This window comes from Lissotriton helveticus, chromosome 6 (assembly GCF_964261635.1).
Source record: "Lissotriton helveticus chromosome 6, aLisHel1.1, whole genome shotgun sequence".
In the NCBI taxonomy this organism is placed as follows: Eukaryota; Metazoa; Chordata; class Amphibia; order Caudata; family Salamandridae; genus Lissotriton; species Lissotriton helveticus.
The window spans coordinates 1,121,763,638-1,121,784,101 of NC_136067.1; the positions used below are offsets into that span (position 1 = coordinate 1,121,763,638).

Genomic DNA, 20,464 nt, shown 5'->3' on the forward strand with positions numbered 1-20,464 from the left:
GACGACTGGAACTGCCCGACGTGCCCCCCTCACGGGGACACCCTCCCCCGATTGCTGAATACGACTGGCTGAGGCAGTCATGGTCCGGAAGGGGGCTCGGATACTGAACGGGAGGGATGGTTCAGCGGCGATGGGACAAGCCTCGGGGGCCGCGTTGGAAGGACCCACCCTAACACCACCGGACCAGGTTCCTGTTGGGGACCAACAGCCTGATAAACTGGATTTGATACTGCAAGAGATTAGGGACTCTAGACTCGCCATGAAAACACAGCTGGGTGCCCTCACTACTAATCTCTCACTCCTAAAGGCTGATCACTGTAAATTGGCTGACAAAGTGTAGGACCAGGGGGTGAAGCTGGCGGAAATAACCCCGACAGTAACAGATCATACTACCTCCATCAAACAACTGCAGGAACAGGTAACAACCCTTATGGAACGCGTGGAGGATACTGAAGGGCGTAATAGACGCAATAACGTCCGCGTCATTGGGCTTCCGGAACGCAGTGAGGGATCCCGTGCAACGGAGTTCATGGAGCAGTGGTTCCGTGACCATGTTGCCCCGGAGAGAGGCACACCGGATTCCTACGGGGCGGCCTAAACCGGGATTGCCGCCGCGCCCGTTGATCGTAAAGATCCTGAACTATCGGGACAGGGACATGCTCCTTCGGAGAGCCCGGGAGAAATCGGTCATCGAGTATGAAAACCAGCGAATTTCATTGTACCCGGACTACACTAATCAGGTGCAAAGACAACGGTCCTCCTATTTTGCGGTCAAGAGGAAGCTCCGGGCGGCAAACCTGCGGTATGCCCTATTGTTCCCGGCCCGCCTCAAGATAATCCACGACAACAAGACTCATTTCTTCGAGAGCCCCACTGACGTGGAGGAGTGGCTGGAGGTGATCGATATCGAGACGGCCCAAAAGGAAGCGTCCGGCGGCTCCGGGAATGATTCGGATTGTACGAGAAGGGCTTCCCCCTCACCGTCTGCGCAGCAGAGACGACGCAAGCCCTCTATTGCACAGCAGAAGGAAGACCTGATGACAGCAGTCAACATGGTGGGCTCTTTTCGAGATGAACACAAAATAATTACCACAGACACGAAGACAGTACCTTGCACTCTGATTCAGAACACAGCGTGGTCCTGTTCCCAACTGTAACGCCGAGAGCGGCGGACGAACTACTGGATAATGGCCAAGGGTGATGGCCCACTTCGAATTAACCTGTGATGTTTACTGATATCCTTTAATGATGTCTTTCAGGGATTGAGGGGTATGGGGAGGAGGGGGCGGGACTTGGGCAAACTGGAGTGATGCACGTTCTGTGATAATTGAGGGTCGATCCTACACTCCACAGTGCATGTCTCTTCCACGATGGTTGTACTGTCTTGTCCTGCTTTAATAGACCTTTATAAGTTGGGTTCGTTGGGACTGATGGTAACGAGAGCAGGACCTGGGTAACCCCCCCTTTTCTCCCCCCCGACCAGGGTAGATATATTCTAGTGAAAGGCACACTGGACGGCGAACTGGTTGTACTGGGCAGTATATACGCCCCGAATTTTGACCAAGACACATTCCTGGCGAGGGTGGGGCGAGCACTGGCTGACTGGGCAGACATACCTTGGATTTTGGGAGGGGACTGGAATATGGTTCTAGATGTGGACCTGGATAGGTCGCACCCTCCCCTCCAAACGACGGGTGTGTGCAGACTGGCGGACTCCTATAGGGCTTGGCTCCAGGGCTGGGGACTGACGGATACATGGCGAACACTTCACCCAACACACAGAGAATATTCCTACTATTCCCCGGTGCATGCCTTACATACCTGACTAGATAGGTTCTTGTGCACTACCACACTGATGTCCAAATGCACGTCCTCAGATTACTTGGCTAAAACCTTCTCCGACCGTAGACCTCTGACACTTGACTTGCATTGGGGACGGGTGCCATCCCCAGTACCAACTTGGAGACTTAACCCGCTACTGCTGGAGGACGGCCCCTTCCGCGCATCCTTGTCGGACACCTTAGACAATTACTTCCGGGAAAATTGGAATTCGGCGACCTCTAACTTGTTGGCGTGGGACGCTATGAAGGCAGTGATAAGGGGAGCGGCCATCGGCCAGACGGTGGGGGCTAGGGAGGAAATCCACAGAAAATTGTGTGACGTGGAGAAACGCCTAAAGACCCTGGAGTCCGCGGTGGGTGAAAACCCCGACCGTAGAGGGGAACTCCAACTGAGTAATATAGAACATGCCGACCTCTTAGAGACACTGAGAGTCATTGATTACAAAGACTATTTACGGCGACAACAGGCGGAATCAGACAGATCGGGTGCCTTACTGGTTCGGCTAGTGCGTGACAGCCCTGAGGCCCCGGTGATTACACAGATCAGGAACAGCACAGGGGAACTGATATCTACACAGACCACCATAAATGACGCTTTCAGGGACCATCTGAGTATGCTATATGCCTCCCCTCTCGAGGAAAACCGAGAGGAAATGATAGAATTTATGAGGGATCTACCCTTCCCGGTTCTGTCCCAAGCTGTACAGGCGGAAACGGACGGACCCATCACGCAACAGGAGATCAAGGTGGCCATTCGATCCCTCAACCGGGGTAAGACACCTGGTCAGGACGGATTGGCAGTAGAGTTTTATCAAACCTACTCTGCTACCCTGGTACCCGTCCTGGAGAACATCTTTAAGATATCCTATGAATCTGGCCACCAGCCTATTTCAACGATGCAGGCTTCGGTTATTTCAATCCCAAAACCTGGTAGGGATACCCTTGATATAGCTAACTACAGACCCCTATCAATGCTCTCTACGGAGTATAAAATACTTAGTAAAGCCATAGCTCTGCGAATACACGCCCATCTCCCGGCCTTAATACATCCGGACCAGTGCGGCTTCCTGCCGGGAAGGAGTACGTCCCAAAACACGAGGAGGCTCCACGCCCTTATGGCTGCTACACCACCAACTCTCCCTCGGGTCGGCTGCATCGCACTGGATCTCCGAGAGGCCTTTGACTCACTGGCCTGGACATTCATGTTTGAGGTCCTGAGACGTTTTGGCCTTCCCGACTCCCTGATACGATGGATCCGGTTGTTGTACACAAGCCCAACGGCTCGGGCGCGCACAGGCCACCACCTCTCCTCTAGCTATGACATTTACCGAGGCACTCGACAAGGTTGCCCGCTGTCGCCCCTACTGTTTGTCCTGACACTTGAGCCCCTGGCGATCGCCCTCTGGACCAGGATGGCTGAGATGGGCATTTCCATCAGAGGAACGCACAATCTGGTATCAATTTACACCGATGACATCCTATTGTATTTCCGAGACCTGGAGGAGAGCCACTCGGCCCTAGCGACTATCTTTGACCGGTTTGCGGCGGTGTCGGGGCTGGCGATCAATCCAGCAAAATCGGTCGGATTTTACTTTCACGAAGGACACCGGCCTACCCACATACAATTTGGCACCTCCCAAATCATGATAGCGCAGACCACAATCAAGTACTTGGGCATAAATGTCTATAGGCGTGCGGACGACCAGATAGAAGGCAATATTCGGCGAGCCATTAATGGTCTGCGTAGTAGTGTGCAGTTCTGGACGTCTCTACCATTGTCTGTCATGGGCAGAATCGCTGTCTCTAAAATGGTTATGCTCCCCCGCATGCTTTATTACTTTGTAAACCTACCTGTTCTCCTGCCGCAACACATATTCACTACACTGAATACGCTATTGATCGCCCTCATCTGGGGCAATGGGCGACGGAGAGTGAGCCTCAAAAAACTTCAATTAGGCACCCGATGTGGAGGCCTTGGCGTGCCGGACTTCCGTGGATATATTACTACGCGAGTCAATTATAATGGCTATGAAGGTGGGCGGCGGGTAGAAATTTACACGAAATTGATTACACTAGCGATCGGTTGGAGCACGGAGAGCTGCACTCCCTTCTGTTAACCAAAACCAAGCTACCCCAAGACTGTCACCCCCTCTTGCATACCGCCCTGACATGCTGGCGGAAAGCTTTGGCGTACACGTCAATGACCCCGCCTTATGCCGACAATATCCCCCTGTTGGGAATCCCGACACCGCAAGGGCGACTGTCTCACCGCAGATTACGACCCTGGACGGATGCAGGAGTGAATAGAGTGGGGGATCTGTTCGGAGATGACACGCTGTTGGATCACGCTTCCTTTGTACAGGCTATGGGAGCTCCACCACGACTATACCTTCTACATGCCAACGCGACACACTACGTACGGAACACATGGGCCCCACAGCGCAGTAGACCCGAACAACGCGAACTGGTGCACCTCCTTCATTACATGGGGACGGGGGCACACCTGGTACGGTGGTTATACACTGGCATTAGGGAACACGCCGCTACGCCCCTTGCCCCACTTAGGAACACCTGGACATTGGACACGGGAGAGGTTATGACAGATGGAGCCTGGAAGGCTGTCCTGGAACACCCTAGGAGAGTGTCCAGAAATGTAAAATTCAAATGTATCCAAGCTATGGTGCTCCATAGGGCATACCTTACCCCACACAGACTGCACAGGATGTTCCCTGCCTCTCCCCATCACTGTCCCCGGTGTCAGACAGACGAGGCCGGACTTCTCCACATGCTGTGGTCTTGTCCACGCTTAAGCGACTACTGGGGACAGGTCCGGCACATACTTCACACTGTCACGGGCATGCAGATTCCGGAGGGAGCGTTGCCCTGCCTGCTCGGGCATAGGAAAAGACCCAAAGGGCATACGGCCCCGCTGAAGATCCGGGACTTAGCATTGTTGTTGGCAGTCAGGGCTCTGACTATGAGGTGGAAATCTGCTAGACCCCCAACTGTAGAAACCTGGCGAGCTGAACTATTAAAGTGGGGCAGGGCCGAGGGCATGGCTCTCCGCAGGGAGGAGGAGAGAGGACTTCGGAAACATCCGATTGCGCTAGACTGGGAACGGATGTTGTTAGAACTAGAGGCCATGGATTTGACGCCCTCTCAGGCGTAGACATCATAGTAGGCACTGTTGGAAGGGTGATGGGATGGCCATGAACGGGGCCTTGTCCGAGTCGCGTACAGGTATGCCAGGGGAAGATGGACACGGTTATCTGGAAGTGTCTGCCTTCTGAAGTTCCTAGGCCTAGGCTGGTAGAACAGGTTGTGTCGAGACGCCGGGAGACGTACGAAACAGGGAGGGATAGAGGGAGGGATGGGGATTGGGTTCAAAGTCGCATACATACTACTGAAAGGTGTACTGCTATCAATATGAACCTATTTGTAAAGAGTTCTTGTTATTACACACTAATGTCTTCGCCGAAGATGGCGACCTATCTGACTATTTTTACGAGAGTCACCAAGTCAGATGCCAAAGTTTAATGGGAGAAAAATGAAAAGACTGTATGTAGCAGATTCTAACTGTAAAAGCAATGTAATGTTTGACTGCAGTCGCAAATAAAGAGTTTAAAAAAAAAAAATCAACTTATCAGTTTCTAAAAGAACAAGTTACTTACCTTCGGTAATGAAATATCTGTTAGTTATAGATTTCTTACCTTAGAATTACCCCCCAGGCGTCAGACTGGATCCAGAAAGTTTTTTCGTCAGCAGTACCTTTGCGCGTCGGAAGGTGGCGTTGGGTGGCTCTGCGTCCGTCGTTGGCGTCATGTCGCCGGGATGACGTCGCGGAAGCTACTTATACGCCGCCCTTGCATGCTGACGTCAGTACTGTACACGACTTTCTGTGCCAGAAACGCAGAGCCATGCAAGACACTGACCACTGGTGCACAAAACTAGGGCCCTGATAGGATATCCTTAACCCTAGAAATCAGGTTGTAGAATGGGGAGGATGGGTGCGGCGGTAAGGAATCTATAACTAATGTTTCTTACAGATATATCGTTACCAAAGGTAAGTAACTTGCTCATCTGAATGAAACATGTAAGTTATATTTTCCTTACCTTAGAATAGATACCCCAGCAATACCAACCCCAGTGGTGGGTCTGCGAACCAAGATCACATGAGAAGGTTCTGGAGAACAGAACGGCCAAAGAAGCCGTGTCTCCGGACGTGGCTGTCCAGACAGTAGTGTTTCATAAACGTGTGCAGTGATGTCCACGTAGCTGCCTGACTGATGTCATGTAGAGGAAGTCCTCTTCCCAAGGCAGTAGTGGCTGCAGTCGCCTTGGTGGAATGGGCGCATAGGCCTACTGGAAGCTCCTTTTTAGCCAGAGAATAGCATGCTTTTATACACAAAATGACCCATCGAGAAATGGTTTGCTTGTGTACGGCCCAACCTTTCTTGACACCCACGTAGCCAACAAAGTGTTGGTCATCCACCCGGAACTGTTTCGTGCGATCCAGATAGAAAGAAAGTGCCCGTTTTGGGTCCAGATGGTGGAGCCTCTCTGCCTCTTTCGAAGGATACAGAGGCGGAAAGAAGGTGGGCAAAGTGATAGTCTGCCCGATGTGGAAGGCAGTGATAAACTTGGGCAGGAAGGATGGACGAGTCCTAAGGACAACCTTATCCAGATGCACAAAGAGAAAAGGAGGCTTAGAAGAAATCGCCCAGAGCTCACTCGCTCGTCTGGCGGAGGTGATGGCCACCAGGAACACAGTTTTGAGAATCAAGAGTCTTAAAGGACAGTTGAGGAGTGACTCAAAGGGAGAGCACATTAAATAAGTTAAAACCAGGTTCCAGTCCCACTGAGGCATAATGAAGGGAATAGGAGGAAAGAGATGAGTTATGCCTTTCAAGAAGTGACTTACAGCCGGGGACTTGAAAAGGGAAGGCAGATCTAGAAGCCGAAGGAAGGCAGAGATGGCCGAAAGATAGCCCTTGATAGTGGCCAGAGCAGAGCAATACTGGGCTTGAGAAAGAAGAAACAAGAGAACCACAGACAAAGGGCTAGAAAGTGGATCCACAGCCTTTGCTGTTCACCATGCCAAAAACTTGTTCCACCAGCAGGCATATACCGTCTTAGTGGAGGGGCGCCTGACTGCCAAGATTATAGCACAGACTTCCGAGGGCAGGTCAAAAGACGTCAACTGCCGCACCGCTCCTCAATCTCCACGCAAGAAGGTGGAGGCTGGACAGGTTGGGGTGGAGGACCGTCCCCTGCTGCTGCGACAGATGATCCTTCCGAAGAGGCAGTCTGATCAGAGGATCGATGGCTATGTTGAGCAGCTCGGGATACCACTCTCCATGCCCAATCCAGCGCCACAAGAATGACTTGGGCCCGGTCATGCCTGATCTTCTTCAGCACTCTGGGCAGAAGGGGTGTAGGCGGAAAGGCGTACAACAGACCGCAACTCCACTCGCGACAAAAAGCGTTGCCTAGCGAGTGCCTCCTGGAAATTCCAATGTGAAGAATTGCTGACATTGCGCGTTCTCTTCAGTGGCGAATAGATCTAACCAAGGCTCTCCCTACTGTTGAAAGAGAGCTTGAACCACCTGCGAGTGAAGCCTCCATTCGTGATCCATCATGCACCTGTGGCTGAGGTCGTCCACCCTGGCATTAAGAGAACCTGCCAGGTGTTGAACCACCAGGGATACGCCCTGATGTTCCAGCCATGTCCAGAGGCGGAGGGCCTCTTGACATAGAGTCCACGACCCCACCCCACCCTGTTTGTTGCAGTACCACATGGCAGTGGTGTTGTCTGTGAACACCTGCACCACTCTTCCCCGGAAAGAGGGAAGGAATGCTTTTAGTGCAAGACGAATCACCCTGGGCTCCAGAGGGTTGATGTGGAGCCCGGACTCCGCCGGAGACCAGAGGCTTCTGATCTCCGCCTCTACCATGTGGGATGCGTCCATCACCACAGTGTGGTCTGGTTGAGGAAGGGAGAGGGATCTGCCATTGACCCAATCCTGGTTCGTGAGCCACCACTGCAGCTGTCGTGCAGTGCCCTCTGAGTTCTGGACGCAATTGGGCAGGTTCCCCTGATGCTGCGCCCACTGGAACTTAAGGTCCCACTGCAGAGCCCGCATATGCCACCTGGCCTGATCGACCAGCAGGATGCAGGAGGCCATGAGACCCGGCAGCCTCAGAGTCATTCTGACCGAAACCCGGGATAGAGGCTGAAAGATCGGAATCATAGCCTGAATATCCCGGACTCGCTGTTCGGGAGGATAGACCCGAAACTGCATCGTGTCCAGAACCGCTCTGATGAAGAGGAACTTATTAGAGGCAATCAGGTGTGACTTCGGCCCATTGATGGAGAACCCCAGCAAATGCAGGAGATCAGCCGTAGTCTGGAGGTGGGAGACAACTGTCTGGGGCGAGCCCGCCTTCAACAGCCAGTGGTCGAGATAGGTGGAAGACCGAAATCCCTGATCTGCGCAGATGAGCTGCAACCACCGCCACCACTTTCATGAACGCCTGAGGGGCGCTGGTAAGGCCAAAGTGGAGCACGATAAATTGAAAATGCTCGTGGCCTACCATGTACCGCAGGCAACGGCGATGGGCCGGCAGGACGGGGGGGTGAAAATAAGCCCATATTAAGCAGGTTGTGGTACTCCACAAGAATTTGACAACAAAACAAGCCGATTTTTTTTATTCGATAGTACGCCCTAGAAAAACAAAAATGGAAACCCATATGTGGTTTAATGATAACTGTCGTAAGGCCAAACAGGCGCTGTTAGTGGCCATTAAAGATAAAAACAAGCCATTAACTAAAAATAAGAGAGTTCATTATGAAGAAGTTGTTTCCGGAGCAAAGCTGTCCTGGGAAGAGAACAAATGTGTGGACATTAAAACCGCCCTACTGAACCGGGACATGAGAGAATTCTAGGCTATAGTCAGGTAGTAGGGAGGGTAACCCAGTGGTTGAACCTACTATTCCAGCAGAAATAAGGGCAGATCATTTTCGGGCACTGTATGCTGTAGAAACTGATCGGGACCCACACTCTATTAACCATAGAGCTCCCCTAGGTGACTTGGGTTCAGTTAGCGGGTGGGCACAGAACTCACCTGCTACTGCCCCTAGCCACGCCAATGAGGTGGCTGTTGGGATAACCCTCTGTGAGATTATCTCGGCAATTGAGAAATTACCAGCAGGCAAAGTACCTGGTCTAGTTAGGTTGCCAGGGGATTTGTTCCAGGAGGAACCATACATCAGGGGCCCCTATCTCTCTGTGTTATTTAGCCCCATTATGAATGGCATGCCAATCCCCGAGACCTGGGCGGGGGCAGAAATTGTCCCAGTCTTCAAAAAGGGCTCTCCTCTATACCCTGCAAACTACAGACCGATCAGTTTGATCGATGTCACATAAACATTTTTGCACAGGTACTATTAGATCAAATCCAGAGTTGGTTGCAAGAGAATGACATTATAAGCCCCTACCAAGCCGGATTCAGGAAGAACACCTCCACTATAGACCAAATATATAGACTCCAACTTTTTGTTTAGAAGACGGCATCAATTGAGGGTGGCAGCCTCTTTTTTGATTTTTGTGGACCTGAAAACGACTTTTGATCTGGTCCCCAGAACTAAACTTTGGGGGTGCTAAGAGAACTGGGGATTCCCCCCTATTTGCTCAGCATGCTTATCAAGCTGCATGAGGCCACTTATGCCCAAGTAAGATGTGGCAGGGGTGGAGAATTAACCAACAGACTCCCAGTTGACAGAGGAGTGAGACAGGGTTGTGTGCTTGCACCAACCCTGTTTTGCCTCTTTGTCAACACACTCATTGCACAACTTTCAGATGTTGAAAACAACGATGCCCCTAAGCTAGCAAACTCAAAGGTACCAGCATTGATGATTGCTGATGACACTCTCTTGATGTCTAAGATGCCGATGAGGATTCAGAGGATACTGGATAGGTTTTTCATCTTTTGTAATAATAGGGGCCTGGTGATCAACACCATGAAAACTAAATTCATGGTAGTTAATCCGCCCAAGAAAATACGTTCAAATCCCCAACTAAATGGCATTGCACTAAAAAGGGTTTCTGTATTCGACTATTTGGGCGTCACCCTTACTGAAAACATGGAGTGGGCGCCCTAAATAGCTAAAGCCAAGCTAAAATTAGCCCAGACCTCCGGGGGCATAGCTAAATTGGTAAGGGAATCGACTATCAAGCCCATTGCCCCTGCCATTGAGATTTATAGGGCGCAAGCGAGGGGAGCCGAGCTGTATGGGGCTGAACTCTGGGGTCACTGTTCCTCTGCCCCGTTAATCCCCTTGCAGCTAGATATAGGTATTGCCCCGATCGAAGATGAGGCTGCCTTTACGACCCTTACCTTTTTGGCGTAGGCCTTGGGTGACCCCAGAATTAGCTGAGAACCAAGCGGAAACCAAGGACCTACTAGCCTATCCAGGGGTATTAAAAAAAGTTCCTTGGTTCGCGCATGTAAGGCACCTATGTGTAAGGATAGGCAAACCAACCCTTTGGAGTAATCCTGAAGAAACCAGCTTTTTGGTTTCTCGAGCTGGACTCTTGAGAATGTATCGAACTCAAAAGCTCGAGGCCATCCAGGTAAATCCGAAATTAGGTGCTTTAACTACACAGTTCCTCATTGTTAAGGAGGACTACAAATTAGAACCCTTTTTGGATGACATCCTACCCCCCACAGCAAGGAAATTATATGTGCAGTTCAGATACAGTACCCTACCACTCCGGGTCTTCACTTCTAAATGGGCTGGTCTGCCCCTAAGTGGGTGCCCTGCCTGTAATAACCAGGAGGAGTCTGAACTGCATGTTCTATTATTTTGTCCCGGGTATAAAGCACCAAGAAGGTTTTGGACTCTACAATTGTGTCGGAATCTGGGGTTTGTGCAATGTATGGCAGCATTCAGAGTTTTTACGTACGATACCTCCAAGCCCATTGTTTTTTCTGTCTCTCGGTTTCTAAATGCAATGTGGCGGAGGAGATGGGCCTTCCTACAAAAGGAAAAACAATAAAAGATGTTAGCCTGACTGCAGTACCAACACAAGTGTCCAATGCATAGACTATCGTAATGGGAAACAGCTTTTAGAAGTTTTATGATCAATGTAGTTTTTTGTTTGTTTTTTAACTTGTGGTTTTAATTATTTATTACAATACCGCTGTTTTGTGTTATGCATTGGGTTTATTTATTTACACTAAATGAATTTGATCCACTATCTGGTAACTCTGCCTATGGTGTGTTTTTTTCCTTTCACTTTCACTTTAGTGCTGTACTTTAGTAATGGAAATACTATGTCCTCATGTGTACCCAAATCCCCTTTGATGGAATTGGTCCCATTTGCATTGTTCTGAATGTTTTAAATTTATATGCAGTTATTTTTATCTTTGTATGCTTTTATGGTCCTAGTGACCGAAATAAAGGTTTTTGAACTGAACTTAAAATAAGCGTCCCGGAGATCCAAGATAGGATGCAGGCCCTTGTCCTTCTTGGGGACCAGAAAGTAGTGGGAGTAACAACCACAACCTACTTCTGGGACAGGAACACGCTCAATGGCTCCCTTGGCCAAGAGAGCCGTTACTTCCTGCTGGGGAAGGGCCAGATGATCCTCCAACATGCGGTAGTATCTCAGTGGCATGGCTGGAGGGGTAGTCTTGAAGGGGAGGGAGAAGCCCCTTCGGACTATTTGCAAAAACCACCTGTCCAACGTGATGGTGCGCCAGTGGGGGAGGTTATGGCGAATCCTGCCGCCCACAGGTGTTTGATGGGCCTTTAAGGTCCGACTAGGTGGGTTTGGAGGCTGCTGCAGAGGGTGGGGGGTTGGTAGACTGGCCTGCCCGCTGGCCCCCGGAACCACAACGGTTGTTCCCATGTCCCCGGCCACGCAATGGTTGGGTACCTTGCTGCGGCTTGTGGCTCTAGGGGGACATGGCGAGGCACCCTTCCCATTGCCACAAAAGGGGCGTAAAGCAGACTGCACAGGGCAGGTGGAGAGGGCCATGGACATGGCCATAGACCGTGACCCCTTGAAACGCTCTAGAGCGCGGTCTGCTTTGTCACCAAAAAGGCGACGGCCATCAAAGGGCATGTCCATCAAGGTGTTCTGGACATCCCCTGACAAGCTAGTCGATCTCATCCAGGCTTAGCGACGAAGTGTTACTGACATTGAAATGGTCCTGCACAGAGAGTCGTCGGTGTCCGGTCTACAATGGATAGTAAACTTTGACGCATTTCTCCCGGCGGCGACAGCCTGGGAGAGCACTCCCCAGGCCTCCTCCGGACACTGAGGAAGCACCTGTGGGACCATATCCCACACCGAGTGGGAATAACGGTGAGGGACACATTAAATGGCAGCAAGTGCTCCGAAGAGCTTGCAGCTGGTTGAAGCACCTCTGTCAGGAGGTTAGTCCTGACTGCCACTGTAGGAAGCTCAAAGTTGAGAGCCTTGGCCACCCTATGCAACACCACTGCGTATGACGCTCCCTCCTCCATAGCTACGGTAGGAGGAGACGACATGCCAAGGTCAAGGAGGTGTTGAGACCACTGGCATCCCTCAGTTCCTCTCTCCAGTCCTGTTCATCCAACTGGTCGGTCAGAGGATCACCTGACCCCTCCCAGTCCTCCTCCACATCCTCTGGGGGCCATTCTAGTCGAAAAAGGGACCCCAGGAGTGAACAGGCTCACAAAAACCCCACTCGATGCCGGATCCGGCAATGCCGGTCTGGCTCCGGGTCCACGACGGGGGGCCGACCGGCGCTGAACACAGTAGTGGTGCCGGAGGAAGCGACATCGGTGGAGGCGTAATCAGGTCAACCGGCGCAGATCCGGATCCAGGCCTGGATCCAAGGGGGGCCTGCCGTGATAGGGCCGGAGCCATCGGCAAAGAAGGCCTAGGCCCCCCAACTGAGTCTGCGGGGCCCGACGGCGCGCCGCGGGTTCGGGCCGCCCAAAGGTGGCATGCATTGCCTCGTAGAATGTACGAAGCTGGGCGGGAGTCACTCCGGGTCCCGGAAAAGGAGGGAAACGTGGAGTTGACTCTTCAGGCTCCGCGCGCAGAGCCGTGGGAGGGGCACCACCCACATCCCTTGTCGGGTCGGCCGACTGATGAGGAGAAGTCAAAGAGCGATGATGCATCTTAGACTTCTTCTTATGCTTCGACTTACCCGACCCCGAGTGTGAAGACTTCGAAGACTTGGATGAATGGTGGTGGCTCCGCGACCGGTCCCTCAACCACCCTCGTGACCGGGACCTCGAATGGCATGCAGCCGACTACAGGAGCACAAGCAGCTTTCGGGACCGCTCCCGCAAAGTCGACTTGGGGTCGTGGTCGCGCTCTAGACTAAAGAGGCACACGCAGCGCGGATCTGTCACTGACATCATCCAATGACAGGAACCGCATAGCTTGAAGCCGGGCATCCCTAATGCACCAGGAGTCAAAGACTCGAAGAAGTCGACAAAAGTCAAGAAAAAAGTCAGTCAAAAAGTGACTGGAGGTACTGCTTTTCCAGGATCTGCGCTGGCTGGCGCAGAAAAAGAAAGAACTGACGTCAGCGTGCGAGGGTGGCGTCCAAGTATCTACCGTGACGTCATCTCGGCGACACAATGCCAACAATGGGCACAGAGCCGGCCAATGCCACCTTCCGATGCGCAGAGGTACTGCTGACGAAAACACTTTCCGGATCCAGTCTGATGCCTGGGGAGTAATTCTAAGGTAAGGAATCTATAACTAACGTGTTTCTAGAAAGATATATACATTTTACTTTCAAATAAATTATTTTTGCTTTAAATAAACAAACTCAATTCACACAAACATCAGCTTGTCGATTCATCAAGTACTTACATGCCTACGTACGAAAATCACTTCTCACGGATGACCTCACATACCTATGTATGACGGTCACCTATCAGTGATGGCCTCCATGGTACAAAGAAATCATACAATTTGTTAAGAACAGAACCATTATGCCAGGACTGGGTAGCATAATGCCAAGGATGCACACAATATGTCAATAATAACCTTAATGCTACGTTTTACCTTTATTATGCCAAGAATGCCCACACCTGAGATAAATTATGTATCCTGAACATCCTTTACAAAAACACTGTCCCACTGGTGGAAGATTTTCTATTATTTAACCCCAATGAGGTGATACTTTTGTAAATGATATTTAAGGCATGATAGATATGTCAGATGATATTCTGATAACGATACTCTCCAACCACATCATACCACCATTTTTTCAAGGCTGGCCATCGCTTTGCCTAGGAGAAGAAGTTCCCAATATGTCAAGAATGGTAAATATAATGCCAGGGACATCGTAATGACTGTGAAAGACCATAATGCCAAGGATGTTCAAAGTTTGCCAAGAATGACCAAGACGCTCCTGCTTTCCTACACCACTACTTAGAGAGTTTTACCAGGTTGAGCTCTCTTGCCTGAGCTGGGCAAGGGGGATGAGTGATGTAAAGCCAGGATTCTGCTTTGGTGATTGGTGATGTGGTTGTCAGGGATCATGACACAGCTTGTTTTCCAAGTGTTTCTTTCCTCGTGCCACAGGTTTTCCTTCTGGGACTGGTTTGATCCAAGGAAGATGAACTTATGGAAATCCCCCTTCTCCACTGATGTGGATGTAAATATAGACCTAGACCCACATCATCTAGCTAAAGGCTGGGGATTCTGCTGATAAGAGAGCAATGTGGTGGGATACCAATCAAAGAATGGACAGCATATATTTCTGAGTTCCCATTGTCCCAGTATAGTACCCTACAAAGAGGACCCCCATACTGGAGAGCACCACTCCACATGTAACCAAGCACTCCTCCTAGATACCTCTCAAGCTAAGGGGACAGAAGAGCGTTCAGTCAGGACACACTATATAGGTAAGATTGTGAAGAGACAGTAGGCAGTCTTCCCACATTAGGATGCAGGTAAAAAAAGGCCTTTACCCATAACTATCAATAAGCTGGCGCTAAATGCTAGCCAAGCTGTGGCTTGGACATGGACACAGTAATCAACAATTTGAAAAGGTGCTGTACTTTGGGTCGACCCCTACAGATCAGTGTGTTAGCCATAATAAAAGTCAAGTAGAGCACCTGCTATTAGACTTGTGACACAGGTTACCTGTGCAAAAAACATATCGCTGGTCTGTCACAAAGCTGAAATGAATAGTTAGATGGCACTTTCCTACAACGGTCATCTCTTGACAGAGAAAACAAGTTATTTTAAGCACTATAGTCTTTTGTGTATTACTGAAATCAGGCACCAGACCTTAGATGCAACTAATGCTGGAAGGCTATGATGACCAGAGACATCCAGACATGGAATATGACATGGATCGGGTGATATTAATATACAATGCTAAGGTTTGTTTAGGCTAATTGTTCATAATATTGAACTGTATGAACAGTCTGCCTGTGTACAAACAGGACAAGGAAGTAAGCATTATCTCCAATGTGTCTCTAAAAGACTGAAAATCTATTTATTGTGTGCTATTTAGGTCTGCATTGCATCTTGGTTTCTACCTCACGTCAACCAAGGAGTAAGCCTTTAATGTTTGACTTCCCATCTTCCTCAAAGCCAAGTCATAAAAATTAACACACAGAAATACAGTACGCCTGGAGTAGTTTCTGGTACCTGTATTTCCGATGGCAACAGTCCACTAGGACTTCTCACTTGCTTCTCAATCCAATGGTCTCCGAAGATCTGGTGGGGCCCTGCTCGGGTCAGTAGTTAAAAATTGCATCTATATGCTACCTGTGCACTCTGAAGATCATCTGTGGCTGGAATGAACTCAAATACATTGATTTAAAGAGGGAACTCTCCATATTGGCCCGGCTATGTGCTTGTTACACCCGATGGGCTACTAAGGTTGGCAATAGATACTAAACAGGACAAGAGTTGCTTTAAATCTTTTTGAGTGCCCTCTTTGAACTATAAAAACACCAAACATGACAAGACATCAGCCTGGAAAGAAACGCATTGGGATTAAAAATGCTAAGAGAAGATTACAATTGTGTGTGTACCTTTTTGCCACTTTGTTTCTCTGCGATAATGATGTTCCTCTATCAAATTCCCTGCTACAAACATCTATCAAGGAGTCACTCATTTATTCCCTCATTCACTTTTGCCTCCTTTATGTATAGGCATTATGGTCATGTGTCTTTCTGAAATACGCCCATAAAAGACAGGACATACATTCATTCACTCAGTCACTACATGTTTTGGATCCACTCGGATGAACTAATAATACTAAAAATCAACAGGTCTTTCACAAAGCAGACAAAAAGCTCCACTGTGTCCTTGGATTCACACTGATGCCCTCTCTTAGTAGTAAATGGCAGTAGCATCTTAAAGAAGGATAGGTGGATAGAGCTGGTCTGTGCAAATAATGTTAAATGTGTGTAACTTTGGACTAGGATGGTTCCTTGTTTTGACAGTGATATAGTTACTACTTAAAAATTACAGAACAATTCTAAAGCTGCCACAGATTTAGGCAACACTAATTGTGTCAGTGTTGCTAGTAATATCCAGCAAATCGTTGTACAGAGCCTTTATTCATCATCTTTGGAATCCGTGAAGTGAGAAAATTGACCACTACCTCTATCTAGGCATCACCAGTGCTTCAGCCCAGGCCCCGGTCCCCTCCTTAGAGCAGGTATAATGAAGCACAAAAATAGGCAAAAGCCATTCAGACTCTTCCTCAGGAAAAACTGTCTGGCAACTCCAAAGAAGTTCGGTGCTATTCCGAACAGCTAAGCGAATCTGCACTGGAAAACACGATCTGAGCAATCAAGCGTTTCTCTCACTTTGCTGACCCTATTCATGCCAAGATGGTGAAAAATATTGCCCTATTCCTCATCCCTCCTTACCTCACTCAGATAGTCAACTCCTCACTTAGCAAATGCAGTGTACGATTGCCTGAAATTGGGCCATTTCACCCTCTGCTAAGAAACCTGTGGATACCACGGACTTCAACAACTTCTGAACTATCTCCACATTCCAATTCCTAGCCAAACTACTGGAAATCAGTGCAATACACCAGCTTAACAACAACATAAAGAAAAACAGGTTATTCGATGACCACCAGTAAGGTTTCGGATCCGCCTGCAGCACTGAGACCTCATTGCTACAAATAATAGATGATGCTCTTCACACAACTGACAGCTGAGTCTCCTGTCTTCTCGTTCGTTCTCTTGGACCTATCCTCAGAATTTAACACAGTCAACCACTGATCCCTCCTAAGAGTCTTAGGAGATTTAATGGGGATCAAAGGCACTGTGCTGAACTGGCTCCTACCTATGGAATTTCTCCCAACAGGTCAAGCTTTCTAAATATCTTTCCAACTTCCTGTCTCTGTACCAAGGAGTATCCCTAGGCTCCATCCTATCACCAACTCTATCCACTCTTTACATGAAGTTCTTCTACTCCCTCTTTCAGCAGAATACGAAAACGTATTTTCATCTCTATGATGATAACACATAGCTATACTTAACAGTCTCCTCTTCTGAGGATTTTCTAAACTTGTCAAGAAACCTCAAGGACCTCCAAATACGGGTGTTGCTCAACTGCTTCAAACGGAACACCCTGAAAACAAAGTTCCTTCTATTCTCTCCACCACAGAGCAACATGCCTGCAAAGACCTGGATATCCTCCTCAAACGTACTTGACTGTGCACCACTGCTTATAGACAAGGGAAAATACTTGGGCGTTACACTTAATATTAATCTTAATCTTCACATCCATATTAATGCCATAGCAAGAGTACCCAATTTCAAATCAGGCTTCTCCGAGGGATCAAATGGTTAAATCGTGCTGATGACTTCAAAACAGTAGTTCAATCAATGGTTCTCTCAAAACTAGACAACAGCAACTTGAGTCTAACAAGCATTCCCAGAATTCACCCAGCCCCTCTAAAGACTGCTGTCAAATCTGCTGCCTGCTTAGTCTCCATCACAAGACGATCCAATCACATCACTCCTGCCTGACCACTCAGAACTGGCTTCCCATTCAAGCGAGGAGCATCGACCAATGGCCTCCATCATCCACAAAACTCTATAAGAAGGCTCAGCGAATTATCTTACAAATAAACTACCATCTAAGGAGACTTGCGATCTTTCCAAAGTTCTGGCTCCTTATGTCTGGAAAACACAGCTTTCAAAAAGACTTGAACTCTGAAGCAAGCCTTTTCATGGTCGGCCTCCAATATGTAATGCCATCCGACCTGCTATCAGGACCAACCCCTCCCATAATGCCTTCAAAAAAGAACTAGAAATATTTCTCCTTTAACAGTATCTCCCACCTTAGAAAGGTTCTGTAATACAAATCATTCAAATATGCTAACTGCTTCTATTCCGCTGTTATTTAGGTTAAATGTGTATGTGTTACTAATCCTGTTGCATTACTGTCAATGTTCTTGTTGATGACGCATGTAAAGCACTCTGATATCCTTCAGGGTCTGGTTAGTGCATAGCGGAGTGCAACTAACTAACTAAATAAATGAATTAATAAATAGGCGAGGGAACAGCAAAGGTATGACAGTTTACAAATGGTGCTTAATCATGATACTCTAGTCTGCATCAATGCATGCTCTGCATTTCAAAACATAGATGCTGTGCTACACCTTTTAAAAGAGAGGACAATTGCTTTGTGAAGCAGCGTCACTAGCCACAACCCCTCTGCCGTCCAATCCAGTCTCCTGTATTTCCAACACATGGGGCCCGATTCACAGAACTAACTTAAGACAAAATCCTAAACTTACTACCATTTTGGTATTCACAGAAGGCACTTACTCATTTTGGTATTCACAGAAGGCACTTACTCATTTTGGTATTCACAGAAGTTAGGAGACCTATCTTTAGGACTCCTAAATGCCTTCTGTGAATACCGAAAGTCTTAAAGTTAGGATTTTTCTCAGTTTAGGAGTAGTAAAGTTAGGACTCCTATCTTTAGGACTCCTAAACTGAGAAAAATCCTAACTTTAAGACTTTCGGTATTCACAGAAGGCATTTAGGAGTCCTAAAGTTAGGAGTCCTAACTTTACTACTCCTAAACTGAGAAAAATCTTAACTTTAACACTTTCGGTATTCACAGACGGCATTTAGGATTCCTAAAGTTAGGACTCCTAACTTCTGTGAATACCAAAATAAGTAAGTGCCTTCTGTGAATACCAAAATGGTAGTAAGTTTAGGATTTTTTCTTAAGTAAGTTCTGTGAGTCGGACCCCAGCCTTCTAGCATTTTGAAGTGGCCACAAGGTGACACTTTAGCGCTCTACTAAACACCAAAAAGTAGATTTAAAACTACATGGCCCTGCGCCTGTTTTATCCAATTTAGAGAAATTAAGTTGTAAGTATTCTTTTAGATTTTGACAGTTTTAGCAGGTGTTTTGTTAGTGCACTCAGCAGTCACATTTAATTAATAGGTTGCAGCCTCAAGCTTTCAAGATAGTTTGTTTGTGCTCCTATGACATAAACTTCCTGCGACCTCATTAGAGACGCAAATACTGCACCAACATGCTTTTAATGAAATTAAACCACTAGTTTTTATAGCGACGTATTGAATTGTGTGTCCACAGCGCCTACTACGCCTGATGAAGCGCAGACGCACTTTAAGTTGGCTTTAAAGGGGTCTTTTAGCACTGCCCATCCTTTTAGACCACAGTGTGAACTAATGTCCCGTTTTGTGTCACTTGCACACTGTACGGGACGCACCACGCACACTGCTGCACCAGCACAAGCGATATGAGGCAACCACTCTTAGTAATAAATTACTGCCAAGACCTTTGAAACTTTCGTGTTGCCATGCAGCTACAAAATGTCACATGCGTCGTAGTAAACTTTCACACGGGCAAGAAACACGGCAAGGCCATTTTAGCGCAATTCACCTGGTGATGATGAGTAAGCCCATTGGCTCGCTTGACCCAGGTGAAAAGTAAGTACACCGTTAGATTTGACAGGTTGACAACAACTCACTCTACATGACAGCTGCTCAGAATTGCAAAGTAGTTGAGAGTTAAGTACTTTCCGCTCTTTGTACCTTCCTGTCAGTCCCGCGGACTCACCTTCTCTTGGTGCCAGCACCCCACGAGGTCCTTGTCGGTGCTCTTGCCCTCGGACGGGGCCAGCTGCCGCTCCCAGGTCTGGAGGCACGCGCCGAACTCCTGCAGGGCCTTCTCCAGCTGCGCCACCTGCGCCGCAAACTCCTGCTCCGACACCGCCATCTGGTTGCCCACGCACTCCAGGGCCCGCTGAGCGTGGAAGACGCTGTCCTCCCACTGCTTCCAGTCGGCCTGCAGGGCCTGGGTCTCGCCGTCCATGAGCGCGCAGCCGGCGGCTGTGGTGTTGGCTTTCACGGCGGGAGCCAGCGCCTCCACTCTGCCGAGGCGGCCTGCGCCGAGCTGTCTGGAATCTATCAGCTCCTGCAATGGAACACACATTGCTATGGTTACCGAGGGGACCGTGATTCACTGCTGCTGGATGCGATGCCTGCAGCTGGCTCCTGGCAGGAAGTGCCGCGCAACTAACTTTTACCAAGTGCCTCCCTGCAAAAGTAGTCGCTATCCCTGCCAATCCTGTTTGCAGTG

At 48.8% G+C, this 20,464-nt stretch overlaps 1 protein-coding gene across 1 annotated transcript in view; it reads right to left on the reverse strand.

The window, feature by feature from the left end:
- The window catches only part of SYNE1 (spectrin repeat containing nuclear envelope protein 1), a 2,361,447-nt gene that overhangs the window by 1,418,131 nt on the left and 922,852 nt on the right, over positions 1-20,464 (reverse strand). The window contains exon 54 of the mRNA XM_078648775.1: positions 19,943-20,299. Within this exon, the coding sequence (XP_078504901.1) occupies positions 19,943-20,299 (357 nt within the window). The remainder of the gene's footprint in view (positions 1-19,942; positions 20,300-20,464) is intronic.